This window comes from Prorops nasuta, unplaced genomic scaffold (genome assembly GCF_024137725.1).
Source record: "Prorops nasuta isolate Cenicafe-Biocafe unplaced genomic scaffold, Cenicafe_Pnas_1.2 PNAS00022, whole genome shotgun sequence".
Taxonomy (NCBI): domain Eukaryota; kingdom Metazoa; phylum Arthropoda; class Insecta; order Hymenoptera; family Bethylidae; genus Prorops; species Prorops nasuta.
Window position 1 is genome coordinate 3051113 of NW_027116819.1, and position 15031 is coordinate 3066143.

Consider the following 15031-nt stretch of genomic DNA (forward strand, 5'->3'; position numbering starts at 1 on the left):
ACAACTTTGAAATCAGCATCGTTTGATATTAATAGTAAAAATCCAATTAAGAATTTCCAATACTTCAGCTTTTGCATACCGTTGAACAAACTGATGGAATTTTTTGATGATTATAAAAGTGTTATCGTAAATACACGTCATGAACTCATACTGATAAGATCGCGCAATGATTCTAATGCTGTTTATTGTACAATGGATAATATTAATGTTAAAGTAGACTTAGTACTATCGAAAATTCAGTGGAAAATACCTCATATTACGTTGGAAGAATATACAAAATTACAATTTTTAAACATTATTGAAAAAGATCATCCTATTACAATGACGTATCGTTCATGGGAATTGTATGAATATCCTATGCTTCTCAAAACTCAAAACCACTCTTGGTCAGTAAAAGTTTCAACAAAATTAGAAAAGCCACGTTTTATAGTATTTGCATTTCAAACCAATAGGAAAGATAATGTAAAGAAGAGTATGGCTAAATTTGATCATTGTAATTTGAGAAATTTAAAATTATATTTAAATTCCGCATCATATCCCTACGATAAATTAATTCTTAATTTTGCCAATAATAACTATACTATTTTATATGATATGTATTATAAATTTATTAATTTCTATTATAATACTGAATCAAAGTATATTATGCCTATGCTGAATTTCGAAAATTTTATAGACTATGGTCCATTTGTTGCAATTGACTGTTCTCATCAAAACGAATCAATTAAAAGTGGTACTGTAGATATTAAGATAGAATTTGAGTATGATTCTAATATACCTGAGAATACTAGCGCATATTGTTTAATTATTCATGATCAAATTATTGAATATAAACCATTAAGTGGCATTGTACGTAAATTAATATAAAAATGATGATGTAATATGTATTTTTTTTATGAGAAAGGATAGGTAAAAAGTGTCTTGAATATGTAATATTTATTAATGGTTTAAGTACAAAATATTTATGTATAGATATATATTTACTGTTTTATGATTAAATCATCCTCTTTTTCATCATTGATACTATTAACTTCAGTCTATTCCGTATTCATTCTCAATACAACATTTGATAAAATTACGATCTTCGTCATTATCAATTAAAAAATAATATGTATCTACAGCACTGTATCCATCCTGTGAAAAAAATTAGTTTCGATTATAAAAAGAAATTGATATTACAAAAAAATTTTTAAATATTTTCTCTTTTATATTTACCGTCCGCATTATATGCTCTGGACTTAAAAATTTGTAATAAACTCCAAATTTATAATAACGGAAAAATGGCTGTAGATTATTATCGCAATAAAATGTAATAATTTTCTTCAATATCTCCATATCTTCAGATTCTAATTGATTTAATTCATAAGGTATATTAAAAGTTTTATCATTTATATTAAAATTCACATTTTTAGTATGGTCTTATATCTATGAACATAAAAAAATATTTATGTATAAAATTATTTGCATATAATGATTTTTTACTTACTAGCTTTCGAAAATTGATTTCATCATTTTCCTTCACTAACTGATATATCCCAATACCAGATCTATAATAAAAGATTTTATCATCAGACAAATCGCTAAGCCATAACTCTATTAAAAATTCTAATTCATTGATTATACACCGCTTTTCATAGTTAAATATTTCCGTTGGTAAATTGACAATTGTACCATCAATCAACATAAATGCCATTTTTTAAAGAAAAAAAAATGTAAAAACAAGTAAAAAAATATATACACACATACACAAACTTTTATTTCTCTCTTTCAGAAGAGGTTCGACAAGTTAATGCGAGGAAGAGAAGGAGAAAGGTCAAAGGAGAAAAAATGATTGAAGAGTAGGCTTTGTGACATGGGTAAACTAGATTGTTTGAGCTAGAACTGAGTTTTTTATCTACGGTCATATGCTATTATACTAGACATTTTTTCCCCATATTCTTGTAGTAAGATTTGGTATAAGAAGGAGTAGGGAGAAGGATGAATATAGAGCAAAAGGAAGTAGAGGGGAAAGAGTAGGGATATACCACCTACTTTATATAATTAGTAATTCAATACCACTTTTTCCTCAGTCTATCAATTAAAACGAAAGCTGTGTGTGTTTTAGTAAAGAATAAAGTATAGAAAAAAATAATTCTTCTACATACATCATCATGAAGTGGTTGGAAGAGATTAACAATACTCTCAGTAGCATGAAATCGTATTTGCCTAATATAAGATGGTCTGATTTAAACGAAGGTGAATATATAATCAATGATATAAGAAATGTGAAAACTAAATTTGCTGATAAAATAATTTTTGAATTGAATAATGATTATTCACTATTTCTACCAATGAGGTTGCAAAATATTCTTATGTGCAATGATCAGGATTTATTGAATAAATTGATAGACATTTTACATGAATGTAAAAAAGATATAGTCATGTATGTTGATTCTACAAAAAGTATGACTCTAAATATATTGACGAAAAAGAGAGTTATTAATAAGAACAACTGTCGGCAAAGTAAAGTAAACGATGAAAATGGTGACGACGACGACGACGATTGTGACAACGGTGGTGGTAGTGGTGCTGATGATGATGATGATACAGCAGAGGATGACATAGAAGAGGTAGAATACATCAATACCGAAGATGAAGTATTGCTATATGAGGAAAATAAGAATAAAATTGCTGAAGAAAATAAAAACAATTCTATTGCTGGAAAATATCGTAAAAGAAATGCAAAAACTGTATTATCAAGAAATAAACTATCGCCATCGGTAAAAAACAAAAAAATAAAGATAAATTAAAAAAATATCTGATTTTTAAGACATACTATTTTTTTATGTAATATTGATTCAAACATTTTACCTTATACATTAATATATATGTCTATAATCAATGTAATTTTTTTTCACTTTATCAATGTAAATCACACACGCATAATCTAAAAAATATATATAATCAATTTTATTCAAGTTTTAAATTACTTAATCCCTTTTTCCTACTCCCCCTCACTCCCCCCTTTCCTTTCTTTTTACTTACTTTTAGAAAACTAAATTAAGATGTTGATGGTGGTGGTGGTGGTGGTTGTGAAGAAGATGGAATTGTTAATTCCGATGATATTGATGGTGGTGGCGAAGGGGATGGAATTGATAATTCCCATAATATTGGTGATGGTTGTGAATGAAATTCAAATGATAGCCCTCGTGGCATTGTTGTTGGCGGTCGTGGAGGTGAAGTTGGTGGTTCCCATGGTGTTGGTGTTGGTGGTCGTGGAGGTGGAGTTGATGGATTTATTAAACGTAATAATTCTTCTTGTATTTCCATCGAAGGTAATGGTTCTTCTTCTAATAGTTCCAATGATGCTGTATCATACGTTGGTAGGTTCCATAGATTCACCATGTTCAACTTTATACAGTAATATTCAGCGATAGACTGAATCAAAGCCGTAAAGCTATGGATTTTCATCCTATAGGCCTGATCAAAGAGCTACAGAATTCATTTACTTAATATTTTGTCTAATCAATCAGCAGTAAAACTAGATTTGAAATTATTCAATTAAATCCCTGTTCACAGCAGTAATTCGTAGAACTCGCTCACTTATTATATCTTAATTCGCAGTTTTAACTTACCCACGCAACAGCAGCAGCGCTGCATAATATTTCTCTTTTATCACACATTTATACGTCAGCTTCTTAACATAAACTGCAGATGTTTAGATAGGTAAAGAGGAAAAAGCTGACATAATTTTACATGATTAATGAATTTTCTCTCTTCTCATTCCTTTGTTTTCACATGATTTTTCATTGACATTATCACACTTTTTTCTCTCTTGAAGAGATAAAAGGTGGAAAGAGCTATATTTCTCCTCTTTCATTTTTCTTCACTTGATTTTGATTGACATTATCACACTCCTCATTGAAGGAGAAGAGGAAGGAAGGAACTACACGTGTTTTTGGGTGTGCAATACCACATAAAATTTTAATGATTTTATTTTGATTGACATTATTACACTCTTCATTGAAGGAGAAGAGGAAAGAACGAGCTACACGTGTCTTTTTTTTGTGGGTGTGCAATACCACATAAAAATCTGTGTTATTAACGAAAAACATTTTTTTAGATTGACAGGATGAAACGTGTACGCATATCTGCAAATTAGCAGTATTTAATCTCCCCTCTCTCTTCCTCTCCATCTTTCCCTCTTTCACAAAAAAATTTTCCTAAAAGGAGTGTCTAACGCACGCACACGCGTGATGACCTTGTGAGAGAGAAAAAAAAGTTTTCAGTGGCGGTGGGATTCGAACCCACGAGTATCCTACACAATCGTAGGGGGACTTTATACTGGTTTCTTTTATACCAGTGCTTTAGACCGCTCGGCCACACCACCTTACAAGTATGAACCATTAGTTCACAGTATCTTTTTTATTAGAGTAACAAAGGTAGGAACAAAACTCTACCTCATTCCCCCCCCCCCCCCCCAAGCAATACCAACCCCAAAAATATCCAACTTTTTTTAAACTTACTTTTTAAATATACCACCACCCTCACAGGCCGGGCTGCAGCGGGGCTGGACCTCGCGCACGCCGCCACCTAGCCACGCCGCCATAAAAAAATAATTACTAGACAAGCCGCCAGGCGGCGCCACACACAAAAATTTACTATACTCGCCACCAGGCGTCGCCACAAAATAAAATTCACTATACTCGCTGCCAGGCGGCGCCACTAGGATGTAGGGGAAAAAGTACGTTGAGAAATTTACCCCCACCACATCTAGGGAAAAAGTATGTTCAGAAATTCGTACACCCGCTGTGGTGACATAGATATCCTACTACAATTAGGCCGTTTTCCTATTATAAAAATTGCTACAACACTGTGCATCACGGAGTAACACAGTGCAGCAAAAAACGTTTTGTAATAGGAACATTGAAATAATACTAGATGAATTTTCTCAACCGTTCAGTAATCTTATACCAAGGGGCATTTACGAACAATGCTTTTTCTATGCAGATTGCAGAGAATAGTTTCGAACAGTTCCCTTTCATTATATATTATTAAAGAAAAAGTAATTATTTTGATTTTTGATTCATGAATAAAACCATTAAGGATCGATATATATGCGTATATATTAATGCTGTAGATATTGGTACTAAAATATTACTTGTTATGTTAACTTTATTTTAAAATATTTTTATATCGTAGGGCCGAGGCTCAATAACTTTTAAGTTGAAGTAGTATAGTTAATGTTATGTGAACTATATCACTTTCACTTGTGATTTGATGGAACTGGGCCTTAGATCTTTATCAATAATATTCATCAGCTAAAAAGACTGCAGAAATGGATAAAAAGAGCATTCTTTTCTTTATTGTAGAAACTAATAACAATGTTTCAACAGAAAGTAGTTCAACTTCTGACATAGATTCAAGTGATTCAACTTTGAGCATTATAAGTGCTAATAATGCATTAAGTGACGTAAGTGATTCAGAATCAGAAACAGCGAATAAATTTTTGTTTCCATTGTATAAATTACTTTTTTTTGGTAAAAGAAAATGTCATACCGAGGAATTTTTGTATACTGTACATAAGTATTCAGATTTTGAGTTTAAAATGCATTTCAGATTGCCTCGCTGCATAGTGTACAATCTTATTGGTAAGTATAATTTTATATTAAATCTTAACATGTAAAAATTCTTTTAAATAATGTTGTAAATATTTAATTTAGAATTGCTTTAATTTCAACTTCCAGAAACAAGTAAATTGTGTGTAATACTTCTTAAATGTATATACAATGCATAATTATTATTGAACAACATGTCAAAAATGAAGTAATATATAATATTAGTCTAAACTTTTACTGATTGTATAAATTTTCTTTTCAGATGAACTTCAAATGACAGATATTTTGCCAAAACAAACATATGGTCCACGAAAAATATCAGCAGAGTATAGTATTCTATTATTTCTCTGGTTTATAGGTAATACTGAACCCCTAAGGACCCTTGCTGAGAGATTTAAAATTTCAATTTCATCTGTTTTTCGGATCATACGTCGAGTAAACACTTTTTTTAAAGAGAAAGTGACCAATATAATAAAATGGCCTTTAGGAAATGAAGCAATAAAAATTGAGTCTGAATTTCAAAGGAAGAGAGGAATACCAAAAGTTATCGGGGCTATTGATTCAACACATATAAGAATTCAAAAACCAAAATCTGAAAATGGAAACCATTATTTTAATAGAAAAAGGTATCCTTCCATCAATTTAATGGCTGTGTGTGGTCCAGACATGAAATTTACTTATATTTATTGTGGGGAGCCTGGCTCCTATCATGATGCTAGAGTTCTGCGGAGATCTGAGTTATACCATGAAGCAATGAATCATTGTGAAGCATTATTTCCTAATGAAACATTTATTCTTGGTGATTCTGCGTACCCCACATTAACGTGGCTTGTACCACCGTTTAAAGATAATGGTGCTTTATCAGAACAGCAGAAACAGTTCAATTTTTCGCATTCCTCGACACGAATAGTAATAGAACGTGCATTCGGTTTTTTAAAGTCAAAATTTCGTAGGTTAAAATTTTTCAATGAGTATATGGACTTGAAATTTATTAATGATATAATAATTTCATCATGTGTTTTACATAATTTAAGTATTATGGATATAGAAAATTTTGATATTGATGAATTAGACAGCGGTCAATCTAATGATGTTCTGGATGAATATGAAAATATGGTAGATATAATTGTTAATAACCATGACAGAAGAATGACATTGTTTATGCAATTGTACAATTAAATAAATATATATATCATGATACACACAGTTTATTATAATAATTATTAAATCATTTATTTTGCTATAAAAATGTTACAAATAATATAATGAAATTGCAAATAAAAGACTTTATTTCAAATTACTCCTAATAACTTAAACTTAATATGTTATATTATTAAACAAATACAACCAAAATTAACTATTTTAAACCATTTCTTCGTCGTTCTCTTGAATAACATAATATATTTGTTTTATGAATTATATTATTAAATTTTTTCAACATATAATAATCTTTTTAACGTGCATGTCTATCACAGTTGCTCATATATGGCAATTATATATAGAACTTATAAAGATAAAATATAAAAACAGTAGTTTTAATTAAAAATTGAAAAGAATATTTAGTACTTTAATTATAATAACTTAAAAATAGAAAGTATAACATTAATTATGTTTATCTTTTCTTAGTAGTTCAAGCATTAAATGATATTTTTTATTTTCAATATCAATAATATCCCGGTGCCTATCCATTTTTTCCTCTAATTTCCTTTTTAACATTTTTTGCTTTATTTCAGAGTTTTTCTTTTTAAGCGATATATAATCTTCTTTTAACTTCATTTCTTGATCTTTTTTTTGTAAAAGTTCATTATGTCTATGCCGTAAATCTGTTTGTTTTACTTCTAATAAATCTAAATATTGCTCCCAATTGTGTTCCAAACCTATCTTTTTTATTTTTTTAGATTTTTCTTGCTTTTGTTCTTTCTGTAATTCCTCACTTTACATGAAAGTATTCAAAGATAATATAATAATAAATAATAATTATATTTTAAAGTAATTCATTTTAAAATCATACACATTACCTTTGGTTCATGACTGAATTGTTTGTTATATTTTTTTCAATTATGTGATCTTCCTTGTCCTGATTTTTCTTGTTTATCTCTTCAGTACTTTCTAAGATGGTATAATTACCAATTGAGCAGGAAATATTTGTAGGCTTCTTTGTATTTTCTACATTTGCCTTTGCAGAAAATGAAGAAAAAGTTGAAATCTGGGACAATTTTTCTTTGTATCCGAAAATTTCATCAAACTCTTCGTAATACTTAAAATTTTTTAGCTGCCGCCCACTTTTGCTATTGTTATCGACACATTCCTTATATGATTTGTGTAAGGCATTAAATTTCCATCTAACTTGATCTCTGCTAAACTGAAAACAGTTTATCTGTATTATAATTGACAAACTGTGGATTACTGTACGGATACAAAAAATTTGTTTTTTTAGCTACGCTTTATGGTTTTCTGCACTTTACAGTATATTTGATTTTTATCTTATTCTTTAATGAAAAAAGTATGTTGTATATGTATATATATAAGGGAAGAGAAAGAGATTTTACTCTGTCTTATTAATTATTTTACAGTTGACATTGTAAACTACAGAAAACTCAACATAGTCAAAATGAAGATGTGACTCTTACTTGAAAACCTAAATCATCCATATCTAAAACAATCTGATCCCATAAATGAGTTTTCTTTTTAGGATGTTCTAAGGAATCTTTATTTGCATCATATGATGGTAGCATACATAATATTGAATTGTGAGTCCATTGAGCAGCTGTAAAACAATAATTATAATAATTTTGAGTATTTATTTAAAGAAAGGCATCTTATAATAATTATAATAAATGCCAACTTTAATTAGGCATATATATTAATTTTAATTAAATGATTTTCATATTATTTAGTTTAGTTAGAAATGCACTTATATTAAAATATAATTAAAGCATATTGATAATAATATCTTACTTATTTTATTTGAAAACTCCGTGGACTCCATTGCCTCCTCCATATTTCAAACTGCTTAAACTTAAACTATATAAACACTACTGCCAACCTGAAGACTGTACCGACTGTGTACATACATAATTACAGTATTTTTCTTTTATTATGTTGATATTAGTGACATTTAACTCTGAACTTCTTAGAGTTTGACTGTGTTTCAGGGTGTTGGAAGAAAAATTAATAGGAACATAACTTGTGTTAGAATGTGTTGCACAGTGCTACACTGTGTTGCTAGTAACTTCAATAGGAAAGCAGCCTTAGTATCATACATTTTGGTGCCCCGGGTGAGGAAAAATGAGCTGTAGAACTGGTATGATGATGGGTTTAAAGATAAAGATAATTGAAATTGGGTGACTTCTGGGAAAGGCCCTATAAAGTGTGCTTACGCACCTGAAGCGCCATACTCGAACCGCTCATTAACATGTAATGAAAAGTTCGTATTTAGTTTGCGCAATCCATTTCCATCTGAAGTGAGTAAAAAAAAAGAGAAATGAGAGGATATTAAAAAAAACACGATTGAAAAGGCTAGGAAGGCATGTGAAACCAAGAGTTTTTTATAAAAAAAAAGGAAGGTTGATTCATAATGGCTCCATTACCTCTAAAGCGTTTAATTAGACGTCAAATACATTTTGAGGAAGAAATCAAATCATTAGGAGAACGATTAAAGGTTAAACCTAAGGATTCGCTCAATGAATTAATTTTGAGGTCACGATTAGACATTTTGAATTCCTATTGGGATAAGGTACGTGAAACACATCTTGAAATTATTACAAGAGAAGATGCATCAGTTGAAGATTATATCAAGGATAATGTTTATAGGCGTATTCAAACTTCTTATGAAGATGCTAATGATTTTATATTAATGATGTTAAAGGAGATAGTTTCGAATAACCCTATTCGTTCTTTCAATGGATCATTAATTGAGTCACAGATTGTAGATCAGGAAGTCATGGAACCGATGATATGTGCAAAATTACTTAAATTAGATTTACCTAAATTTTCGGGTCAATTTGAAGATTGGGCGAGTTTTTCTGATTTGTTCAGGGCTTTAGTTGATTCTCCACCTATTAACCCATTTGCATCACACAGAAAAGTGAAAAATTCGTTCTTATCACCAAACATTTTTTTTATTGTGTTTAAATAAAAATGTTTTCAAATGTTAAAAATAAAAGCAATATTACATAAATAAAGAAATTTTACTTCCTAATAGATTTACCTTGAAGCTATTCGCGATCACCTCTCTGCATTGATTGAGAGCCAAATGCGCATGGGTATAATATACGCTCTGGTGATAAATGCCCAAGTGCAATGTGCGCATATATGCGCGCTCTGGTGATAGTGGCCAGGCAAAATGCGCGCATATGTGCGCTTATGATGCAAATGGGTTAATAATGCCACTAAATTAAGTTATTTGAAATTATGTCTTACGGAATCTGCAGCTGAGTTAATTAAAGAAGTTGCTACGACCAATAACAATTATAATTCCACCTGGCAGGCATTACAAGATCGGTATGACAATCCCAGATTAATTGTTAATAATCATTTAACTGCATTTATGAATTTATCGAAAATAACAAAGGAATCTGCTAATGATTTGCGTAAATTAGCTGACGATTCTCAAAGAATTGTGAGAGCTTTAGATAATCTAGATGTACGCATTTCTTACTGGGATGGTTGGTTAGTTCACATTTTATCTAATAAATTAGATGTTTATTCTAGAAAATTATGGGAATACGAGTTAAATTCTTTTGAACTTAAAACTAAATTTCCTACGTTTAATCAATTTATTCAATTTTTAGAAAAGAGAGCTTGTACATTAGGAATGATAGGATTAAACAAAGCTATTGAGCACAAGGATGGTGCTGGGAGGAAAATATCGAAGAGACCTTTTTTGGCTAGAAGTGATTCCACTCCGTATATCAAATGTTTTCTTTGAAGCGTTGCACATTACTTGGCTAAATGTAATTAATTCAAAGCAAAAAATGTCGGTGAGAGACATGAATATGTTTCACGAATTCGGCTTTGTTTCAATTGTTTGGGTAAACATATGGTAAAAGGGTGTAATAAAAAGGCTGGTTGTCGTGTTTGTAATATCAAATATCATTATTTAATATGTCGTTCCTCAAATAAAGCATCTAATATCTCCAACGATGAAAATTCCGCTAATATCTTGAAGGTTCAATCAAATTCGATAAATGTAAATACTGTTTCAAGAATACATTTAAGGAATTTAGTTTTTTTGCCTACAGCTCAAATCATAGTTAAGGATATTTATAATGAGAGTTATAATATCAGAGCTTTGCTGGATCAAGGTTCAGAAGCGACTTTCATTTCAGAAAATATTGTGCAACTTTTACATTTGAAAAAAAGAGAAATCAATATTGATTTGATTGGTATAGGTGCATCAAAAGCAGGACATAGTAAATTTTGCACCAATATTACTATCAGTTCTATCTTGGAACCAAATTTTGAGGTTAAGGTTGAAGTATTAATACTACCAAGATTGACCGAATTCTTACCAGCACGCGATTTGATTGAAACTGAATTGAACTTATTTAGTGATATTTCGCTGGCTGACCCGATGTTCTACAAGAAGTCCAAGATAGATATGATAATAGGAGCGGATGTTTACGGTAAAATTCTATAAGAAGGTTTACGAAGATTTGATAATGTTAATTTAACTGCTCAAAATACTGAATTTGGTTGGGTTATTTTTGGAAGTACTAAAGATAATAAATAGATCAGGTTATCAAAGTCTATAGCTAATATTAATTGTTCATTTTCTCAATTTGATCATTCAGCAATTTCCGAATTAACTTTCGATTTAACAAAATTTTGGAATTTAGAAGGAGTACCAAACTCAACTGATAAACTGACAAATAATGAGATTGATAGGTGTGAATTGCTGTTTCGTGAAACTCATTTTCGAGATGAAAAAGGAAGATTTGTAGTCAGATTTCCCTTGAAAGGGAAATTACCTGCTGTTGGTTTAGAAACAAGTTATATAGCTGAAAGGACTTTAAAAAGTGTTTTCAAAAGATTTGAGTCAGATTCTCGATTAGCTAAAGAATATAAAGAATTTATGCGTACATATGAATCTTTAGGGCATATGACAGAGATTTCTGCTTCAGAATATAAGGATTCGAAAGCTTGGTATCTACCACACCATGCTGTGGTTACATCTAACAATTTGAATTGGAAATTACGAGTGGTATTTGATGCATCGCGAAAAACATCTGAAAGTTATTGTTTAAATGATTTTTTATTAGTCGGACCGGTATTACAAGCAGATTTATCGTTGATTTTATTAAACTGGAGAACATTTAAAATCGTTTTCACCGCTGATATAATAAAGATGTTTAGGCAAATGCAAGTATTGTTTGATGATCAAAATTGTCAACGGATACTATGGACAAAAAATTTAAATGAAGGTATAATAGAGTATAAATTGAATACGGTAACGTATGGTAATTCGTGTGTGTTCCTTTTCTTGTTATTAGAACATTAATTCAACTTGCTCAAGATGGTCGAACCAAATACCCTTTGGGTTCCTTTTGCCTCGAAAATCATACATACGTAGATGATATATTTACAGGTGCAGAATCTCTTGAAGATGCTTTAATCATTCGTAATGAATTATTAGAATTGTTGAGCACTGCTGGTATTCATTTAGATAAATGGGCATCTAATTGTAAGGAGTTAATCCCATTAAGTAAAGATGAAATTAAAGAAAATAAATAGATTAAACTGGAAAATAGTGATAATGTTAAAACATTGGGTTTAATTTGGAATTCTACTAGGGATTCTTTCATCTTTAATTTTAGTCATTTGGTGTGCGACAAGATTGTTACAAAGTGTTCGATATTATCTAACATAGCTAAGTTTTTTAATCCATTAGGATTATTGTCTCCAATTATTATTACAGCAAAAATTATTATGCAAGATTTATGGATTCTTAAGTTTGATTGGGACATGCCTTTGTTAGGTGAAGTATATGATAAATGGTTAAAATATTGTAAAGCTTTAAAAATGAATTCCGATATTATTGTAAATAGGTGGTTAAATTGTAGGAATGGACAATCTTGTCAATTACATTGTTTTTCCGATGCATCAAACAGAGCATATGCGGCCTGTTTATATTTAAGAGTTGAGGATAAATATGGTAATGTTTTTGTAACTATGTTGATGGCTAAAACAAAAGTTGCTCCTGTAAAAACTATAAGCATTCCAAATTTGGAATTATGTGGGGCGGTATTATTGGTGCGGTTAATAAGACATATAAATAAATTAGATTTCTTTAAGAGCTTAAAAGTATTTTGTTGGACAGATAGTTAAATAGTGTTATCATGGTTACAAAAACATCCGCGAAATTGGAAAACTTTTGTGGCTAACCGAGTATCATTAATACAAACTGAGTTACCTAATGCACAATGGATGCATGTTCCTGGTAAGGATAATCCTGCAGATATGGCATCAAGAGGGTGTCTTCCTGCTGAATTGTCTGATTTATGGTGGAAAGGACCAAGTTGGCTTGTCCTCAATCAAGAGAAATGGCAAATGACAGTTGCAAAAATACAAATTCTTATTGTACAATCTGGTTTTTTAGAACCAGAAATTATATCTAGATATTCTAATTTCACGCGTTTGAAACGGATAGTGGCATTGTGCATTAGGTGGATAACTCGATTTAGAAATAAGAATGTTATATTGCATACATTTATAACAACAGGTGAGTTACAATTATCTCAATTTTGTATTATTAAACTAGTACAGAGTTATAGTTTTGGGAAAGAAAATTGAAGCTTTAAAATTATCAAAAGCCTTGCCTAAAAAAAATATGTTGCGTAAATTTAATCCTTTTTTGGATTCAAATGAATTATTACGTATAGGTGGTAGGTTAGAATATTCGGATTTGAATTACGAGCATAAATATCCTCTATTATTACCTAAAAATTCGTATGTAAGCAAATTAATTATAAGAGAAGCCCATATAAACTGTTTGAATGGAGGTATTACTTTAACTTTATCTTATGTGCAAAGAATTGTTTGGATTATCAACTGTAAACGATTAGTAAAAACAGAAATAAGAAATTGTATTATCTGTCAGCGAATTAAACCTAAATTCGCACAACAATTAATGGGTAACTTACCTAAATTAAGAATAACACCAAATAGAGCTTTTTCAGTATCTGGAATTGATTATGCTGGACCTATTCAAATCGAATTAAGTAAAGGACGCTGTATTCGTACTTCGAAGGGCTATATTGCTTTATACATCTGTTTCACAACAAAAGCCATCCATTTATAATTGGTTAGTGACTTAACTACAGCTGCCTTTATTGCATCGTTCAGAAGATTTGTAGGTAGAAGAGGTATTTGTTCAAAATTATTAAGTGATAACGCTACCAATTTTCGTGGAGCAAGTAAGGAATTGAAGATAATGTTTCATGCAGCGTCGGCATTTTACAAGCAATCTGCAAATTTATTAGTTAATGGTGGTACCATGTGGACTTTTATTCCCCCAAATACGCCTCATTATGGGGGACTATGGGAAGCTGGAGTTACATCTACCAAATACCATTTGAAACGTATTATTGGAGAGAGGGTGTTAACATATGAGGAAATGACTACACTTTTAGTTGAGATTGAAGCATGCTTAAACTCAAGACCTTTGTGTCCTTTAACAAATGAACCTGATGACTTAAGGGTTTTAACACCAGGTAATTTTTTAATTGGTACTAGTGCAATGATTATCCCTGATGAAGAGTTACCTTTAAATATTCCAATAAACAGATTGAGTAACTATCAACAAATTCAAAGAATGAGAAATCATTTTTGAAAAAGATGGTCACAAGAATATTTACAAGAAAGAAACAAATGGAGAAGTACGGAAGAAAACTTCAAGTTGGGTCAATTAGATATTGCTAAAGATGATCGATTACCACCATCAAAGTAGTCTATTGGAAGAATAATAATGTTACATCCTGGTCCAGATAATGTAGTTCGTGTCGTTACAGTGAAAACTGCGACTCTAATAGCGAAGCGGCACATTAGAAATTTAAGTCCGTTACATATTTCTGATCATTAAATATTTAAGATTGTTAATTTGTATTGAGAGATTCGCCTTGATTGGCGAAGCCGGGCGGTATGTTCATGCAATTTAAGAATTAGCTATAGTTTGTCATTATATATATATATATACAGGGAGGTTCTCTAACGGCGGCATATAGGAGATTCGTGTTAGTTGACTATAGCGCTCAGGATGATGGTATCTGAGAGCGCTGATTGGTCAATATCATGTAGTGCCAACATGAAATGATCCGTTACCAATAGATGAATACGAAAAATGAGACCCATCCGCCATTTTGGAGTAGAGAAGTGTTTACATGCTAGTTGTAGAAGAAAAAGGTGTGAAATGGAAAAATGTCAAATAGTGAGGT

General features: G+C 30.7%; 3 protein-coding genes across 3 annotated transcripts; 1 reads left to right on the forward strand and 2 right to left on the reverse strand.

The window, feature by feature from the left end:
- Positions 1–3039: 3039 nt before the first annotated feature.
- On the reverse strand, positions 3040–3384 carry LOC136781320 (arp2/3 complex-activating protein rickA-like). Its single transcript, XM_066740172.1, has one exon. It carries the CDS (start codon positions 3382–3384, stop codon positions 3040–3042), a length of 345 nt encoding a protein of 114 aa, XP_066596269.1.
- A 3616-nt stretch (positions 3385–7000) lies between these two features.
- On the reverse strand, positions 7001–8962 carry LOC136781343 (ribonuclease Y-like). The gene is made up of 4 exons (XM_066740195.1): positions 8556–8962; positions 8228–8364; positions 7616–7959; positions 7001–7530 (listed from the first exon to the last, which is right to left on the reverse strand). The coding sequence occupies exons 1-4, from the start codon at positions 8596–8598 to the stop codon at positions 7200–7202; spliced, it is 855 nt and encodes a 284-aa protein (XP_066596292.1). The 5' UTR covers positions 8599–8962; the 3' UTR covers positions 7001–7199.
- A 212-nt stretch (positions 8963–9174) lies between these two features.
- LOC136781321 (uncharacterized) lies at positions 9175–14430 on the forward strand. The gene is made up of 10 exons (XM_066740173.1): positions 9175–9684; positions 9802–9862; positions 10031–10492; positions 10841–11224; positions 11393–12022; positions 12115–12282; positions 12517–12842; positions 13044–13320; positions 13481–13819; positions 13922–14430. The coding sequence occupies exons 1-10, from the start codon at positions 9175–9177 to the stop codon at positions 14428–14430; spliced, it is 3666 nt and encodes a 1221-aa protein (XP_066596270.1).
- The last annotated feature ends 601 nt before the right edge of the window (positions 14431–15031 follow it).